General features: G+C 34.9%; 3 protein-coding genes and 1 long non-coding RNA gene across 4 annotated transcripts; 1 reads left to right on the plus strand and 3 right to left on the minus strand.

The window, feature by feature from the left end:
- The first annotated feature begins 1095 nt into the window (after window positions 1–1095).
- LOC146163695 (serine/threonine-protein kinase RIO3-like) lies at window positions 1096–5070 on the plus strand. Its single transcript, XM_083381565.1, has 9 exons — window positions 1096–1444; window positions 1941–2095; window positions 2490–2637; window positions 2916–3105; window positions 3343–3598; window positions 3808–4101; window positions 4287–4376; window positions 4598–4752; window positions 4827–5070. Exons 1-9 carry the CDS (start codon window positions 1165–1167, stop codon window positions 4957–4959), a joined length of 1701 nt encoding a protein of 566 aa, XP_083237691.1. The 5' UTR covers window positions 1096–1164; the 3' UTR covers window positions 4960–5070.
- Window positions 5071–6044: 974 nt separating this feature from the next.
- LOC146163696 (tRNA (guanine-N(7)-)-methyltransferase non-catalytic subunit WDR4-like) lies at window positions 6045–7279 on the minus strand. The gene is made up of 2 exons (XM_083382179.1): window positions 6928–7279; window positions 6045–6847 (listed from the first exon to the last, which is right to left on the minus strand). Exons 1-2 carry the CDS (start codon window positions 7277–7279, stop codon window positions 6045–6047), a joined length of 1155 nt encoding a protein of 384 aa, XP_083238305.1.
- On the minus strand, window positions 7155–8565 carry LOC146163697 (uncharacterized). Its single transcript, XM_083382180.1, has 5 exons — window positions 8347–8565; window positions 8152–8252; window positions 8004–8082; window positions 7744–7934; window positions 7155–7323 (listed from the first exon to the last, which is right to left on the minus strand). The coding sequence occupies exons 1-5, from the start codon at window positions 8455–8457 to the stop codon at window positions 7281–7283; spliced, it is 525 nt and encodes a 174-aa protein (XP_083238306.1). The 5' UTR covers window positions 8458–8565; the 3' UTR covers window positions 7155–7280.
- Window positions 8566–17613: 9048 nt separating this feature from the next.
- Window positions 17614–18652, minus strand: LOC146163698 (uncharacterized). The gene is made up of 4 exons (XR_014494594.1): window positions 18569–18652; window positions 18424–18476; window positions 17952–18008; window positions 17614–17874 (listed from the first exon to the last, which is right to left on the minus strand). It is a non-coding gene; the product is annotated as an uncharacterized LOC146163698 (long non-coding RNA).
- Window positions 18653–19448: the final 796 nt, after the last annotated feature.

Consider the following 19448-nt stretch of genomic DNA (forward strand, 5'->3'; position numbering starts at 1 on the left):
TGCAGCCGAAATCCCGCATGTGCGTGCGTGTGTGTTTGCGTGTTTATTAGTTTCGCTGGACAAGCCTCGGAAATCCTCTCGCAGGGTTTCGGCTTTTGTATGCTCGGCATCTTCGTATAACTTCACCTCTGCGTTCAAAAGAGCCGAAAGCGCATCCTGTCGTCGCATTTTCTCCCCTTCTACCTAGTCGTAGCCGTATGCCGTAGATGCCCCTCCATCTCCTATTTTCGCCACCCCTTCTTTCTGGGTCCCTGCACGTTTCTATTTGTTCGATATCAGTTGATGTAAGCGCTGTGTGTCGAGATGGCCGCGATGTGGACAGTAATAACAATAATAACGATAGGAGTAAAGTTATAATATATGAGCTATACGAAACAGGCAATAAATGTTGTTGCTGTTACCCGAGTGCTTTTTTGATCGAAAATCTTAGAAATTTAAGAACGTCAAATTTGAAGTACATAAGGTGCTTTTATCAAAAATGCTCCAGCAGGTCTAGATTTAGTTTAACAACTTGTACAGCAGCTTTTAGTCCAAATTCAAAGCTTTACCGTCCAGCGCATACACAATACAGATTAAGCATTAGATGAGTTGCAAACTTGCAGAAATATGTGCAAGTGAATAATCGACATTCCACTCAACTGCACAAAATAGATAGACGAGTCATCAATTTAGAACTCCGAATTTAGTGATAAAGCGACAATTGAATTCGTGGGGATAATGGTTAGTTTTAATGTCGTCAGTGAAAACAGAGTTTGATTGCGCGATTCTTGCACAACCGGCATCGCTTCAATCCGATTGGTGGAGCACAAGTGACGTAACAGCTGCTGACGATCAGCTCAAAGTTGTTTTACTAGCAGTTGCAGCCAGCTGACTAAACGACTAAACGTGTTTCAACGAGTTGTAAGCTAAGACTAAACAGCTTTGCCTGTTTGCCATATTTTGTACGAGTAGAGTGAATTGGAAAATGGAAATTGCAGCAGTTTTTTATGTGTTTAACTTATAAAATTACTTCCATATGTTACATTAAGAAATATATAGTACATAACCTAATAATAACGTGTAAAGGGATTTGTATATTGGCATTTGTAGTAGGTGTAGGGATAAAAGAAACAAGCTGACTTTAGATTAGTCAATGTAAGACGGGCATAAGATAACGCACCTTCAATGGCATCACACTCTGGAACAATGGTAGATGTGCCAGTTAGTTCAAGTGAGCACATTCCTATACCACCAACTAATGATACCAAGATTAAAATTGGATCTTTTGGAATAAAAACTCCCCCCAACAGTCCCTGGATGCCCACAAGTCCATGGGGGCTAAAAGACAATGGAGCCGTGCCCCATAACAACACCTCGTTTGAAGAAGTAATGAGTGAACAGTTAGCAAACCAACTGCACTTGGCTGAAAATCGGATTGTATCTCAAGAAAACCTACAAGAAACTGGTTGGAAATTAAATATTTTTCTTGTGTTAGCTATGAAAGTTCCGCATTTAAAATAGAATTTAGCTCATATTCGTCATATTTAAATTAAATTTATATTCTTTCTACTAATTGTAATATCTGTTTACCCTAAATTATTTATATATAAACCCAGTATTAGGAATATATCATACATTTTATTCCGATACAATAACTGATATTTTGAAAACAAAGTATCGCGATCTGATCCGATACCAAATGACTTTTTTTCAATTAGGCCAAAACTTACTTTAGCGTTAAGAAGTTTAGTTATATCCAGTTGCTAACTTAAATTCTTTTAAAGTTTAAATTTGACATTATAATTGCTAAATTGTATTGAAAATAATGCCTGAAATTCTTGTAATAATTTGGTATCAAATTGGTGCCTATACTATCACTTGGCATCGATTATCGGATCCGAGCCAAAAATGTCTAACTAGATTATATATATAGATAGTTCATAATATTATAGATGTTTTAGGTGAAAATTTGGATGATGAACTTGTGTTACCTGTTATTGATGGCACCGACACCTCAAATGACTTTATAATTGCCCAAATGCTCCAGTCCAAAATGGACAAGGAATACAATGATCATTTGACAAAACAGGAAAAGCAAGTGAACCAAAACTCCAAGGTGTGTAGTTGTTACAACTCTGCTATTGACTAATTATAACTTGCATTCAAATAAAATTGAGGCTGGATACCAAAACATGTTATATGTTAGATCTAACGAATTGATAAATTAACCCGTTTTAGGAAATTACCCACAGGTTAAAAACCACCGTCTTAAATAGTTAAATCTAGTATTCCACAAATATCAATATTTTATCTGCAGATTAGCACTGGGTTCACTGTTGTAAATCATCCAGAGAATTACAAAAAAATTGTACACTTATGTAAAACTTTTGTTTGGCAAGTAGTTTGGGTGTTTTTGAATAATACAAAGGCTGAAACATATGTTTCTGAGACAGCAATGTCAATTAATGGGCTGTTTTGCATTTATAACAACTAAATAACTTTTTCTGCAGGTCAAACTCTTATTTTCAAAATATCGTACAGATGAAACTTTTCAGTCTGAGGATGAAGAAGATAATGATAAGAAAAATGAAGATCACTATGCAAATTTTTCTAATGAAGATCCAAGTTCGAATATGCTGCAATTTAAAAATGAAAAAGGTTTGTAAAAAGGAAATCGATTTTCAGTCACTGCCAACCTCAATCTTTTCAATCTTTGGTAAATTAAAATAGGTTCTTCTGGCAAAACTTTTATTAAAACCACTGATTTTTGATTACCTATTCAAGTCAACTTTTTTAGGGGCAACTAAAGATCGACCATCTTGAAAAAAGTTCTACCAAACGAACCATTTTTGATTTATACAATGCCCGACAGCAACAGTATATTTATGCTAGTTTTCAAGCTTAAGATAGAAGGCTATTGCTTTAATTTTTTAAAGGGTATGTTAAGTTTGGAAAAGAACTAGTAACTAAACACGACTTGGAAATCAACGGTAGAAAGAATACAGCCAAGTTGGAGGATTCCTTTCCTGTGGGATTTAACACGGGAGATGCAAGAGGAATGGATTTACAACTGTCAAACAAAATATATAACAGCTTGAAGAAGTATGCCTACTCTGAAGACAGAAGGTAAACATTTTTTGGCCTTCTTGTTTAAGGTAAAACATATCTAAAATAAAAGTAAAATTTTATTTTATTTTTATTTAGGTAAAACAATATTAAAATTATCTAGATTTCACAGAAATGTGCCCTACAGAGATTCTAAAATATTGTAAATCAGTGTAGTATATATATTATATTAAGGGAATATGAACATTACATGAAATATACCATTATAAATAAACATGTTTATGCAATGATTTCCAGGGGTCAAAGGTTACATGAAGGAAAGGAGCATTACACAGCGGAGCATGCTGTCGATGAAAAGACCCGTTTGATTCTTCATCGTCTGGTTGATCGGGGCATCATCTCGTCCGTTAATGGGGTTATTAGTATTGGCAAAGAGGCAGTTGTTATACATGCTGATGGTGGTGACATCGTCGCAACAGAAGAAACCAACAAAACACCACAGAATAAACATGACCTTGATGTCTTAAATGTGCCAAAGGAGTGTGTCATAAAGGTCATTAGTGCAACACGAAACATACTATTTTTGAAAATTTTCGTTGGCTAATTAACTCCCATAAAAAAACAGCATATAGGGCCAGGGTTGAACAGAAAAAACTTTCTTATCCAGGTGAAGAATTGCATCATAATCATAATAACATTAAAAGTAGATAATGTTTTACTGGCTGTGTTGAAAATAAACAGGGTGTAATTATTGCATTGTAGGTTTTTAAGACTACTCTAAATGAATTCAAAGCCAGAGATAAGTACATCAAGGATGACTACAGGTTCAAAGATCGCTTTAAGAAACTGAATCCAAGAAAAATTATTCACATGTGGGCCGAAAAGGAGATGCACAACCTGAACCGGATGACAGAAGCCGGAATCGCTTGTCCCGAGGTGGTTTTATTGCGTAAACATCTTCTTGTCATGTCATTTATTGGACATGACCAGCAGCCAGCGCCAAAACTGAAGGATGCAATTTTGTCAAGCTCACAGAAAAAGTCTGCGTTCGAACAGGTTGGTAAAAAGTGTGCATCTACCTTTTGTTGATATCCGTTACTGTTTGATTCCAACTTTTACTGTGTTTGCAAATTGATAAGTCAAACAACAATTTTAAAAACGCCAATACTGCCAGAGGCTGTAATCCCACCTTTATTTTAATTAATTAAAACAACTATCAGCTTAACAACTCTATTCTGCAGGTATTATCTATGATGAAAACACTGTACCACGACTGTAAACTTGTTCATGCTGATCTCAGCGAATTTAATCTTCTTTGGCATGAACATCGGGTAATGGCATACTTACATAAATAACAATAAGATTATTTCTATTAACATTTAAGTTATCGTATCCTATTGTTGAAGATATAATAAGGGAAAATTGAGAAGTCATTGATTTGTAGTTCTTCAAATAAACAGTAACCACACACACTTATAAAAACTCGTTTTTAATATTTTCAACCTAAGGTAAATATCTTTGCACTGAAATTAAAATATAACTTTATATCCAGGTTTGGATGATAGATGTAAGCCAGTCAGTTGAACCTTCCCACCCCAATGCTTTGGAGTTCCTTCTAAGGGATTGCCATAACATATCAAAGTTTTTTACTAACTTAGGCTGTAAAGATGTTGCCAGTCCTATGGAGTTATTTAATGAAGTATCTGGGTAAGGCTTAGTAAATATGTGATATATTATTGTTTTTTACAAAAACAAAATTACCTGTATGCTTATTTCCACAGATTGGACATACCAATTACAGACGAAACTGCCTTTCGGTCTGCAATCAGCGTTTTACAAAATTCTGCGGAGGAACATGCTCACCAAGGAAGAAGAAAAGCAAGCCAGATTTTGGACCAAGCGGAAAGCGATTAGCATTAATAGCAATTTGAGTGGTACTTGTTTACATTTTTTTTAAATGCGCAAAGTTTATGAAACAGAGTCTTACTGCATTTTTACATCGCAAAACGCAATACAAAAGTTTTAGCAACAGCTTGGTATTCTTCAACTGCTAGTGTTGTGACCGGAGGATCAATGGTCCTAAGGTGGTGTAGAGCAGTGCTTCTTAAACTCTTTTAGTTTTGTTCACCCTAGCATATATCTCCAAATTTCATTTACCCTGGTCTTATGATATGATAAAACTATCTTGTTTATCATTTTTATATATGGCCGTATTTGTTGTTTATATTTCACTGAACAGGTTGAACTCCCGGAATATCCACTCTGCTCGCAAGCTATTATCCATTTCCCATGGTTCACCCTTATTCCACTCCTTTTGGTTGGTTCACCCCTGCAAAAAAAATTATTCACCCTGGGGTGAACCATTCACCTCATTAAAATACGTGGTAGAGCATTACAAACCTAGTTAGCCCCGCAGTAGCATGTATGAATGTGCTATGTATGAATACTGAATTCATCAATATTTAAAAATTTGTAATCAAAACAAAGGAATCCTTTATGTAAATCAAAAACAAGTTACTAGGCTTTAAAGTTTAAAACTTTGTACATAACTAAAAAGTTGTGCTGGGTCGAAGACCGCAAACTTTGAGAATTAACTACAATGCTATAATTTCCAATTAAATTGATATAGGTTTTAAAATAAGTACAACCATTATTGATTACTATGAAATATAAAAAGTTAAAATAATTGTTAGATCAGGGCATAGTTTCTTCACCTTTTTTCTCCCATAACATTTGACCAATTAGTTGTTGTGCAATAAAGAGACTTACTAAAACTCGTTTAATGCTAAAATTGAATAACATTGCACAATTTGAGATGTATGTAATATGACAGTCTTGTTGGGGTAAATTTAATTTTAGGAAATCACATATCTGGTCTTATTTGATAGGAAACACTTAGCCAGATCTATAACCTAAAGTAAAGTCCACAACAAAAGCAACTCAGATTTTAGAGCACTGTATATTTATTACCGCTAAACAAATCACGCAGGTATAAGAGATCAGCCCTCCAGTTTAATTTTTTTGGTGGTTGTGCCCTTACTAAAAACTTTTCCTTCCTCTTTTTTCTTATAGAAGGCAAGGTATTTTTTGCCCCCCATTTGAGGTTTATACAGTGGAATGTATGATTTTATGACAAAATCTTCACAGGGCATTTCTTTAAGAATGTCACTTAGACTTTCAATTCGTAATTCCTTTTGGCTTTCAGGAGAACATTCAAAGCAGGTTACGCAGGGCAGTGATTGATTTTTGTATAATGTATAAATTGTGGGTAATATTCCCTCATTTTTCAAAAAATCAAAATCCATTAATTCACTATCTTTAGGAAGTTGTAAAGCATACATGAAATGCAATTGATTGTCTTTTAGTTTATACAAATTTGTGTGAGACTGCTTTAAACAACCAATTGCAACCATATTCATCGATTTTGCCACAATAGATGGGATTTGTTTTTCTGTTGGTTCTTCTGAGTTTTCAGCTTTCCCTGATTGCTGGTCAATTTTTATAATTTGTAAAGATGTCCCGGTGTTAATCTCCCATAACCTTGCAGTTCCATCTCCAGACAAGGACAGCAGCAACTTATCAGAGAGAAGACACAGACGGGAAACAAAATCTGTGTGGCCAAAACAAAACAACTCAATGATAAACGGATTTTGGCGATTGGAAACGCGTATCTTTTCATCTCTGTCAGCGGTAATAATGTACTGATCAGTGCAGACAACATCCAGCAACATTGATACATGCCCAAGAATTGCCCCCTCATCTTCACTGGTGTCCTCACTATTAGCAACTTCAACACCAGAACCTAAAAATATGTTTAAATGATTAGAGATATTATGTGGTTTACTTTTACACACTGAGGGTAAACAATAATTCTTTTGATACCTTGCAAGTTAAAGGAATACAGGTCTCCAGATTTGTCCGCCACCAATATTTCTTTTTCATCAGTGGAAAATGAAAGTGATGTAGATCTTCTGCTTACTTCAATTATTTTATGTTCCTCAAAACCAGAGTCTATATCCTTAACTTTCCAAATTACAACAGTTTTGTCAGAGTAGAGTGCAGCAAAATGAGAAAAACTTGGCGAAAACAAGGCATAGTCCAGGCGTTCTTCCTCAGATTTACTTTTGTACTCATGGATATAGCTGAACTTGTTGCTTGTGCCCTTGGCAATCACTTGAATACCCTTGCGATTCCCAAGCACAACAAAATGAGGTGATATCCGAATGATGGCCATTTTACATGTTACTCTTGGTCTCCCACTTTTTCTTGCTTTCAAATCTAAAAGAATAAAAATGATTTACAAAACAATATTGCACTTAAGTTTTAGTGACTTGAATCTGAAGGTTAAACTTTTAAAATTATTATGCAAAACAATAAATGTGTAAAATAAGAAGATATCTCCTCGCCCTTACACGTAAATGACCACAATGGCTTCAAATGGATCAAATATTCTTTAGACTTTCCTGTCTTAATCAGAGTCAGTCATTTGAGAAAATATGAATAAGAGAAATATCTTTCACCACAAAATAGGGCATCATCCGTCTCTTAATTCAAATGATTCATTCAAATTACAACTTATAAATGACTAAATTTGATTAGGACAGGAAATTCTAAAGAATTTTGGAATATGTAACTGGTTATATTTGTTTTAAAATCCAGCCCCAGTACAACATACTTCATAAAGTTTAAACAACTTACGTCCAAGAAAGCTTCTTTCTTTTTCTGTTGATTTTCTTTTGTTCCTTTGCTTCCTTGCGTTTATTATACTTTTGGACTTCTGCAACTTTTTCTGCTTGTTCAGTTAAATCGTGTTGGCAGAGGTTAGAGGTTATTGAAACAGCCTTTTCAACGTCTCCCTTTTTTAATGCTTCCTTTAGTTTTCTTTCTTCCTTAAATTCCAATAAAACTACAATCTTGAAAAATTATATTAAACAAAAACATTTAAATATATAATATACCAATATTTTGGAAATCCGAACATCAACTTTTTGAGATAATTTTCCTTGGTTGTTTGATGTCTTATATTGCTTTCTTGTGCTAAAATTAAATTTTAAATGGTAAGGTTGCCCATCAAACCCTACTGCCATTTGATTGTGCATTTTTTACCTTTGAACTGAAGTTTCTGATTTATTTAAGTTGTCTTTGGAGCTGGGAAGTCTTGCCTTTTGGTTTGAAGTTAGATCTAAATTTCTTTCTGCATCAATTTTCTGTAAAGTAGGTAAGTGCATCTTCCTTTTGGTTTATTGTGTGATAAAAAAAGCATTTTTAAAACACAATTAATTGCCAATAAAATACCCTTACCTCAAGCACAGAAGATAACAATATTTTCGAATCATTTACGGATTTGCCAGTTTCTTCTTCACTGCTATCAGATGTTGAATCAAACTCCTCGTTTAAGAGACCTTTAAACATTCATTTGACAACCAAGAATCTTGAAAAGAACAGTTTATAATTTTGTAATTACGAGTATGACTACTTCAACAATACTCATCAGCAAACGTAATGCATTTTACTTTAACGTTGAAAGTTGGCCAATGTGTTGTGCTTGGTTCGTTACGCATGATTTACCACCGTGGTGCGAAGGGATGATTATTATTTTTTTTGTCGAATATTAGGAATAAGTATAATAAAAACTGAATTGATGGACCCCCAGGCCCAACAAAAAATAGGCCTACTGCGACCTTTGTAATAAAACACTGTAAAAGTTCGCGAGATACTTTTATTGTCTAAAAAGTTTAAGTATATAGCGAGTTTGTTTCGAATAAAAAATAAGCATGTCGTGACTTATAACAAAGAGATAATAATCTATTTGCTTATAAGTAGGGCGAATATTTTTTGACAAAAAAAATGGGAAACTTTGACCTAAATAATTAAAATTTTGACAAATTTTGACCTGAAAATAATTTATTTTGACAAAATTTTGACCAATACGGTTAAAATTACTTTGAACTTATATCAAAATCAATTTTTATTTTCAAAGGGAATTTTTTCAGCGCCTCGTAGTATTGTCACATTTCTATCCACAGCATGGTCGGATGCTGCCCGCCAATGTAACCAACCAACCCTTCTCTTTTACAAACTGGCAGCGGGCCAATGTAAAAATTTCTCCCTTTGGGCTAAACTCGTTTATACTTCTGGTTCTGGCATGTTTGAGCTTTGACTGAATCTTTTCAGCCTACACAGGCATCGTACATTCCCTACAATCCACAACTATAAAATTGAGGTTTTTCTATTGGTAGCCTATATTTGAACGATTTTTCGCTTTGCACAAGTCTATTCCACGTTTTTTAAATAGCAGTCATGTAACATGGAAAATTTATCGGCCCTATTTAAATTACAGCATAAACTAAAAGTTTTTTAATAGTAATATACCTTTTCAATGTGATATGATAATATATATCTCCATATAGAGATCAGAATACATTTAGTCCTATATTTAATAGCACATTCGCGCGAGAAGGTGACTGGTAATAACAGGCCTTAATCCATTCACAATGTATTTGGTATTTTTATTGAAATTACTCAAAACCCGTGTATTGTGTTCCAAGGCGTTTTAAGTTACATTGTGACGTCGCATTTGAATGACTACAAAAAAGCTGTGTCTGGTTAGTGTTCGGAAGCATCTTAATTTTAACCAAACAAATATGGTACCAAATATGGTACGCATGTATATTCTGAAACTTGTAAGAATGGCATTAAACCAGGGGTTGTCGAACTGATGTGCATTGTGATTTGTTAGTTTATCCAACGACATATAAAGAGCTACATTTCTATGTCGTTGGTTTATCACAAGAAAAAAATTGAAAATAGCCTATACCTTATGTACTTATTTCGGGCACTATAGCGTCATATTTTAAGTTGTCAAGCCCAACCTGACAACATGATGATCCACCAAATTCGAATATTAAACATACTGGACACGCTTTAAGTTTTATGGTGCTTTATTTATGTAAACGCGATAAGTTTAATAGTTAATCTTGTTTAGTGTTTGTTAAGCGAAACTTTTAGGTATACCGGCATTTCTTTTAAATTTCTTGCAAGTTTTTACTACATTACCGAAAATACAAAATGTTAAAAAATTCATGTACAACATTTTTTAATGCGTTTTCCATTAACGGTAACGATCGAAGCGCTAATCTAGTTTAAAAGACCGCATCAAAACGTAAACAAGCCGGACACAGAAAGATGATTCGCGCAAAGCGGGAAAATTTTTCGCACATATGAGTTAAAATAGTCAAAAAGTATTTGAAATGGACTCGTATCTAGTTTGTCTAAGAGGCGGCGGACCGAATGAATTACATAGGCGGGGCGCATCCGGCCCGCGGGCCGTAGGTTGCCGACCCCTGTTTTAAACTTTATGTCTTACAATAGCATCGAATTGGGGCTTTCTGTCGCTGACTGATATCCTCAAACGCTCACAAAGATTAGCATTTAGGAGTCTCGTTCTTATGCTTGATTTTTTACAAAATTCATAAACACTGACAATTTGTATTCACATGAAAACACTGTAGAAAGTTTATTTTTTTAAGACGAAATTAGAAGATCCGCACAAAACGCTGAAAAGATCCGGAACCGAATCGCGATCCAATATTTGAATATGACCGCTATAGCCTATGACAACGTTAGAGCAGACCTGGGCAACATACGGCCCGCGGCTTAGTTTTCTTAAAATGCATAAGCCGAGCGAAAACAAGGGGGAATTTCTACGTTTGGTTTTATCGTCACACTATTTCTAGGGACGGATCCAAACTCTATTTTAAGCCAGTTTTAAAGACTAAAATGATTTTTTTCGCGCTTCGCGAATCTTTTTTGTCTATTTCCTATCTTCCACAAATTATTTGGCCATATTTACAGATTAAAAGCGTCCTCTTCACTGTGGCACTCTCTCCAACAAAAGTTTAACAAACTTAGCCCTAATATATATAGATATATTGCGCTGCTTTCGAATGTATTCCGACTTTAAAATATGGACCAAAATACATGCCGTTTTCTAAACTCTGAAACACAGATTCACGTTTGTCAGCCTAATTTAGTTAATGCCATGTTGTGTATTTCTCCCGATTTATACCTACCAAAGTATGTATCAAGCAATGTATATTTTTATCTGTGCTCAATGCTTAACGTTCAGGTAATCTATAATACCATAGTACTAAGTTCACCGACATAATAACGCCATACTCGCAGTAATAAACACGACAGAATAAGATCTAAAATAGTCTAAATAAGACCTAAACACGAAATAAGTCCAAAATTAATCGGAACAAGACTTAAATGGACAAAATAAGGTTTTTAGTCTTAAAAGCTGGAGTCCCTTTAAAGATATGCAACTATATAAAACCTATATAATAAAAAAATGCAGGCAATTTAAGAGAAATACCGGTACACCTAAAAAAAATCGCGCTCGCTTCGCTTGCAAGGTGCGCCACCCTGTTTGCATATGTCTCTAGGTGCGCCCCAAGTAAAAAAGGTTAAGAAACACTGAAATAGCCTATAGTCACATTTTTTCCTTTGTGTTAAATTCGACGTAAATTGAACATTTGCGTACAACTCCTAACGTAATAACAAGTTCGTTAGCTAATTTATTTTTAGCCTCGTAGTATGACGTCATATTACATGCATTTGAGATCCTCTTTTTTGACCCGGCTCGCGACAACATTTTAAGTTTCTCATGTGGCCCGCGGTTAAAAATAATTGCCCACTCCCGTCTTAGAGTATGCTTAAATAGCATAATTTTGCGTTAACTGTCATTACTTAAAAATGGAGGCTTTGAAACGCGCACGACAGTCACCATCATACCTCCTTTTAAGAATCTGCTTCAGTTAAACAAATGTCGATGTTACACCAACATCGGATATTATAGCGCAGAGACCGAACAGCGAGCAACATACTGCGTATAACTCGACGTTTTTTAGCGAGTATAAAAGAAAGAAGGTTTGACTTAGCGTTGTGAATTGTCGAATACACACTTGCTAATCAGTCAACCTAAACCTAAACAAATACCGGTAATGAAAGAGAAAAACTATCCAGCGTTTATGGTCGACCAAACTAAAGACGAAAAACGGCGTTTTGCGCTCAATTTTGGTTTCGCATTAGATTAATACGCGTGACCCAATTACTTAAAAAGCACGCCGCTTCGAACAGTTTGTTAAACCATGACAAAAACGAACAAAAAGGATAATATCACTTACAAAAAGGGGGTAAAGAACTTCCGCCCCCCTGGATACGCCACTGAGGTCAATGGATAGTGTATAATATTTTTAACATTTATAAGTAATTTTTAACCTATAATAAAAAATACTCATAATCGCATTTTGAAATTCCAGGGGGGGAAGTTCCTCCCCTTGCGGGCGCCCATGTGTCGAGACAATGGCAAAGGAGCCATAATTGACCTCGAAAACTAATTGATGCTAAAGCGTGACTGGAAATTCTCTGTTACGTTCTTAACAGTGGTGTATCGAGGTTATTCATAAAAACATGCAGAGTTTCGTCGCTATTAAGAAAATTACGGTTGAACCAGCTTCAAACAGACGTGTTTTGACAGCCTCTGGAAAATATCGTGAATCGATTCTCATACCGTCAATAAAGTTTACAGAAATTTAAACTTGTCATACCTCTACTGCTGTGATAAGTTGGAACTAAATTCCCACGCTTATAACTAAGAGAGCGAAATTTATTAGACATAAAAAACTTTTTTAGGTTTATTGCACAAAGGCTCATTTTGGTTAAAATGGCTTCAAGTGCAAGGCACCGATTAGGTGTAAAATGGAACATAAATAGATTTGACACTTTTTGTATACAGAGGTATGAAAAACATACAAGAATGAGTACCACGCCGAAAATATGACGTTAAAGATCAGTAAAACATATGAAACTAGATCGGAGTAGATAGCTGTAAAGAACGAAAACAATGACGCTTCCCCCAATGAAAGGTCCCTAACGGACGGTGCAGACGCATAAACCTATTGTATGCACCAACATACCACTCTACACCATGTTTGGAAATTTAAAACGTCTACGATGCATACTTTTTCTATAAAGCTTTGGACAAAAATCGGTCTGAAATACGCAAAGCAAACCATAGCAAACCAAAAAAGATAAAGCGGCAAAAACAAGATATGACGAACTTTTTGGTCCATGAATAATACAATGCTTTGCTCAATTGCAATAGGTTTGTAGATTTTGCTTGACTGGACTAATAGCTCATTCACCAATGACCCTTTTTAAACTTTACCCTATAAAAGTAAATAAAATGATTCGATAACGCCCCAATTTTTGTTTAGGGCACTAGATCTGGTTGCACAAGGCAGCAAACCAAGACCAATTACGTGCTTTGTAACTCATTAAAGCATGGCTTCGTTACTGATTGCTTTAAATTACGTGATGTAGATAATATAGAAAGGCGAATATAAAAAACTTGGGTATTGGCGTAAAAAAATATATGAGTCTACCCAATTTAAAAACTTAAAATAAAATAAATCCCCAAAACATACGATAAATTTATGGCAACATATACAAAATATACAGGCTGTATAGGAACGACACTTGTTCAATAACGTTTAAAACTAACATAAAACACAAACGATTGTAAGGAAATAGTATAACGCTATTGATAGCTGCTTGCAGCAGTCAGGTGGATAATTATTTACATGCGATTGCACATTTCTGGTTAGAGCTGTTTGTTGCAGCAATGTATTTTATGATTTTGAAAAACAATTCTCGCGTTCCCTTGAGTAACGGATTGTTGTGTAAATAAGGTCGGCTATTTTAAATTTAAATCATTCACTTGTCAGAGATAGAAAACATTGGCGGGGATGTCGGGTTTGAAATGGGCGATTCGGGATTGACAGTAATTCCACTGCCTTGACTTGCAACGGTCATTTTCAACTCGTTAATAAATACACCTGAACTACTGTTCGATATGCTTCGCTGTAGTCTTTTATCCCACTGAAGTATTATGCTTCCTTGTAGGACATCCCTGTTGTCAACCTGAGCCACATATTGCAGCGAATATGAACATATTGGACTTGTCTTTTCGAGGAAAAATTGGGGCTTTCTATACACTTGATTGCTTGAAATATCCAAGGTGATATTTTGTGGTAGGACTATCAAACCTCCAGATAAAATCTTCAGTGTAACAACACTGTTGTGACTGCAAGAAAAAACAAGATTACTTTGATGTGAAATTAAAAAATATATAACTAATTTATAGTAGTAGCAAAATTTTAAACCCCTTAAAGCAGGGGTCGGCAACCTTTTTAACACAAGGGCCAGTTAGGAAATATAATGATTACAGAAGGGCCGCACATCAAATAAGCACTAATCCATATTTTCAGCTTTTACTAAAACACAAATACAAGCGGATAAGAAATGTCATAGCAGACACACATGTTGGAAATAACTTTTCCTGCAATTCCAATGACGCCTTTCTCGTACGGATCGGCTCAGTACAATTTAATTAACAGCCTTAATTCAAAACCAGCTGATAAATATAGCATCTCAGTCAATATGCGTGGCAAAAGTCAGTTACACCTTGACCGTACCAGACAAGTGTAATTGTTGCAAAACAATTCTTTATCATAATAACGTGACACAAGGAAAACTTTATGAATGAAGATTGTTTTGTAATAGATGCTTCCCATTCGAGTTCAATTGCATTAGTGTAGTAGCGGTGTCGCCTATGGGTCACATCGCACTTCAAATAGGAAACTAAAAGAGCAAAAGTCTCAAGATGGTGCACACTCAAATAGCCTTAATTACGGAAAAATAGCAGAAGGAAGGTGAAGGGCCGCACAAAAAATGGAAAAGGGTCGCATGCGGCCCGCGGGCCGCACGTTGCCCACCCCTGCCTTAAAGCAAGTAATTTTTACTAAATTTTCGCTTTTAAAATAGTGTACTTATTTTAATACAATCTAGCACATTATTTGAATAAGTAGTATCTGCTGGGTAGGTTCTTACGGAGCGGAGAACAATTCAGAATGAATAATGCAGTCGTTGCAATAACAATCACAGTTTTCCATGTCTGTTTTGACTCTTGATGACAGTGGACTAGTATCATCATGAACGCACCAAATTAGGATATATTGGTTTGGATTGTGATTTGTCCAACTGCGGCGGAGGTACACAGTGGACACCATGGTTTTATTGGGAATAGATACACCTCGGAATCTACATTGGGTTAAACAAATAAACAAGTGAGAAAAAAATAATTTACCCTGAAAGTATTAAAATTTAATTCCTGAGAAAAAATAAATCTAGTTAAATATTTATGGCCCGAAAAGTCTTAAATGTTCCTTTAAATATAAGCAAATTGATACCAAGCATAAACACACCTGGAAAAATGAAGGGATTCAAATTGTAAACTCCGTTGGTCTTTTGTAACTTGGGTGGTTTTCAGTGGGTGCCAGTTTAAGTGATCTAAACTTTCCTCGATCTGCTTAAAGCAAGAATCGTTTACAAATCAAATTTACTGGTTTACATATCACACGTACCCTGATATAGGCAGGATCGAGTTCAGGGTGATATGAAATAGGAAGTGTGATTTGAATGGGAGAGTTGAAAAATAGGCCACACGGAGTGCACTGAATAGTTGGGGTCACAGCAAAATTTCCATCCGGCAGTTTCTAAAAAGTTATTTCACACTTTAAACATTTTTAGAAATAATCTTCAAGTTTGGCTAGTAGCAAATATAGTGTAGGTATAGCAAAATTTTGGTGACATTGAAAGGAGCCTACAATAATTAAAATATCCTTTTTTTACATAAAGCGTCTAGCACCGCGGTGGCAGTTTCAGAAGGTACGCACGGGGATTTAGTCTTTATGTTTTTAAAGATTTTTTTTAAAGCTTAAGTGAATGTTTCTAAACATTAGTGTATGTTTTAAACATTATCTGTCATCAATATAAGTCTTTAGTTATGCTTTATTATTTGATTATCTAGCGTGTTTTTATATGTCTCTTGTAGCGTCATAAAGCATCTATTATGCTGTACTACCTGCTATCAGCGAATCGTTCGCATTAGTTAGAAAGTTGTTACATTATAAATAATCGTGACTACACTAGTGTACTACAAGAAACATGGGTCAACTGACCCTTCAATTTGTATAGAGCCGCGAAATATTAAATAATTGCAAAGGGTCCACAAGGCAAAACTTTTTAGACAAGTTCTAGAACACTTTTTAGAAAACAGCTGGTATAGCATAAACTTGAGTTCTCAGGCCCCCCTAAACAATATCCAATCTTCAAATAAATTACTGTATTACGATTTGGGACCCCATTTTCGCAAAAATTACGACTGTTAGTAAACCAACTATTACGTTTTATTAACTATGGCGAGCGCCGACAACAGAAACCTTTGTCCCCCCAAAAATTTCTCGGCCATATTTATACAGTTTACTTACTATTAAAAAAATCCTACGGGATTTTTACGAAGTCCGTCGACTGTGTTTGAAGTATCCACAAAATCAAGGGGGGTCCCGAAATTCCAACTTAAGGAATTCCCCTATTTTCCGTCTGACTTAAATGAATAATGTCGCCATAAAGCAGTGGCTGGGTGACGTGATAAAATAGTGATTGTAATGACGTCATAAAAAAATATTCAGAAACAGCCAATTAACGTCCAGCAAAACCGAACACAAAGCAAACACCTGCGTCGAAACCGCTCAGTATGCAATTGTTAACTGCAGGCGAAAAACTAAACTAAGGCAGTGAAGTATGTGTGATTGACTTTAGCAGAATTGTATTTTTCGTGTATGGGATCACGCTTAATTATAAGCACGTTTTTCGCAACCTGCATTACTAAACGAAGATCCACAATTAGCGTAACACGTGCGCCAAGCAGTGTGCCAAGTCAGCTAAAATACAAAATGCGGTTGAGAGAAAATAAGTCGTGTCAATTGACCGCGGCCCAAATTACTCTTTTCAAAGCTATTGGAGGCCCACTACGAAAACAGTGACGGATTCAGGATATTTGTTTTATGGTGACACTGCCCCTCGATGGCCAAAACACTGTCATGCCATAATGTAAAACATAGTCTGAAACGAAGAATATACGCACAAAGCGAGAAAAAATTTACCGTTACATATAGTTAAAGTTAAATAAAATAGTTTAACGAAAACATATATTTCGTGATTATGTTAACATGTAAATGACAGAAAAGTTGTGTAAGAATTTTATCCAACGCAAGTGGCAAAAAAGCCCATACGCACATAGTATGATAATTACCCAACGTTGTTTTTATAACTTCTTACTACTTCAGTAGTTGCGATAGTTAAAAATGGAAGTTTACAAAGATACCTTTAAAGCCATTCTTTGTTAAAACGATACCGATCGGGACATTAAGGGGCATTCCCTAATATGCAAAAAATTCCCAATTTGTTGCATATTAAAAGGTAAGTACATCTTAATCCGCATATGAAATGACCTTTTCAGTGAGAATTATCTGACGCCATATTTACAACAAATTAAAAAAACAAACAGTCGGCCTCTATGGCAAAAACTAAATTCGTAATAATCTGTTATTGACTTACAAGGGATAAAGCGTGCAGGTATGATAATATTGCCCTTACCTCATGCCTTTGCCAGTGTCTGAGTTGGATTTGCTGTACAGATGTTACAGCACCAGCTGGAATTTGCATTTTGCAACCCCAGTGTTCTAGTTCATGACAACCATCGTCAATAGTCACCTCCCTATAAGTTGCATTTTCGGGTGGATCAACAAACGGCATGCTACCACTGGTTGGAAATGGTGGATTTCTGCGGTTGCCAGATTGGCGTCTCCCTAATTTTTTTCTAGACAGTGGTGATTGCAAAGAAAGTTTTCTTGGACTTGTTCTCTGTATTTTTGTATAAAATTTAGGCACATCTAATAAATCAATAAAAATGCTAAATGATATAGTTATACCAAACTAACCTTTGCCAGTTCTCTGTTGTCTTTTCTGTTCTTTCGCAAACGAACTTTTGCTTCAACCTATAAAAGCGCTTATATTTCATGACAATACCACAAAAATATCACCTTTGTATTTTACCTTTGCAATATAACAAAAAAGACCAGCAGAAACAATAGCTTTAAAATTGAAAAGTTGGGCGGCATTTTTTCTGATATAAAATCCATTTACATACTGTTGTACCTTTACATAAGTTTATTATTTGACCAATGTAATTTACTAAACAAATAACAAGTGGCAAAACAACACTTACATATTGTTGAAAAACTAACAAACTGTCAGAGAGCAAGATATAAATAATTTTTGTTACAATTTTAATAGATTCCTTTTGAATGCAAAAAATGTTAAAGTTTTGGTTTTTAAGTTTGGTTTGTGCATTTAAGCTACTGCATTTTTGTATCTAAATTATTTGTACAAATAATAACAAAAACATCTTACAGGAATCCATCCTTCATCTGACTCATCATATTCACTAGCATGATCGGAGTATTCTGAAACAAATATTTACATTATGTTTGTGTAGATAAAAACAAATTAATTGTTAAACTTTTATAATGGATTTTAGCTAAATAAGGTAAAAAACCTGTTCCAGAATTGTTGACATTTTCTTTACTTCTCGCTCTCTTCTTTCTTTTAATACTTTTTGCATCATGATGTTTAGCTGGTTTTTGATTTACCTCTATGAAAAATGAATAGCCAGTTAACCAATATACTTCCAGTTGTTGATTAATGTCTACTGACGTTTATAGTTTTAAGAGGTATCCTAGTTTATTGATCACCACAAAGATTTGTATTTGTTTTCTTATTTAAAGTGACTATTTACTTTAAATCATTATTTCACAAGTTTTCCAAAGCGTTATTTTTTTCTAATATTTCAAAAAATGAACCACTTCTCATTCTACCTTTTTTAGGATTTTTAGGTTGCTTTTGTCTCCTTGGTAGAGACTTAGTAACTCCATTGATTTTCAGTTCCTTCTGCAATAATGGTTGGATTTTAATGAAAAAAGATAGATTGAAGAAATAGAAAGTTTTTACGAACAGATAAATACCTCTTGGGTGTTTGGTTTTGTTTTTCTCACAAATAAGCTGACAACTTTCATGATGCACAGCACGATAAACACAATAAATACCACAAAACACAAAATATTTACATAATTATAAGTGGACTGCATTATATCAACCCTAATTGACTCCTAATTGAGTTGAAGAGATAGCTAACATTAGAAACAATAGGGTGTATCTTTATAGAATCGAAAACCATCGGCGGCAGGTTTTAGCCAGTCGATCACTGCTCCGCTGACGCGTATATTAACAAGTAAAACTCATAGTTAAAAACATGAGTAAAAACAGGATCAGACGTTTTGTTTAAAGGAAAATATATTTCATCCTTTAAACAAAACGTCTGATCCTGTTTTTACTCATGTTTTTAACTATGATTTTTACTTGCTAACATTAGAAACTAA

Source organism: Ascidiella aspersa, chromosome 2 (genome assembly GCF_963924565.1).
Source record: "Ascidiella aspersa chromosome 2, kaAscAspe10.2, whole genome shotgun sequence".
NCBI lineage: Eukaryota > Metazoa > Chordata > Ascidiacea > Phlebobranchia > Ascidiidae > Ascidiella > Ascidiella aspersa.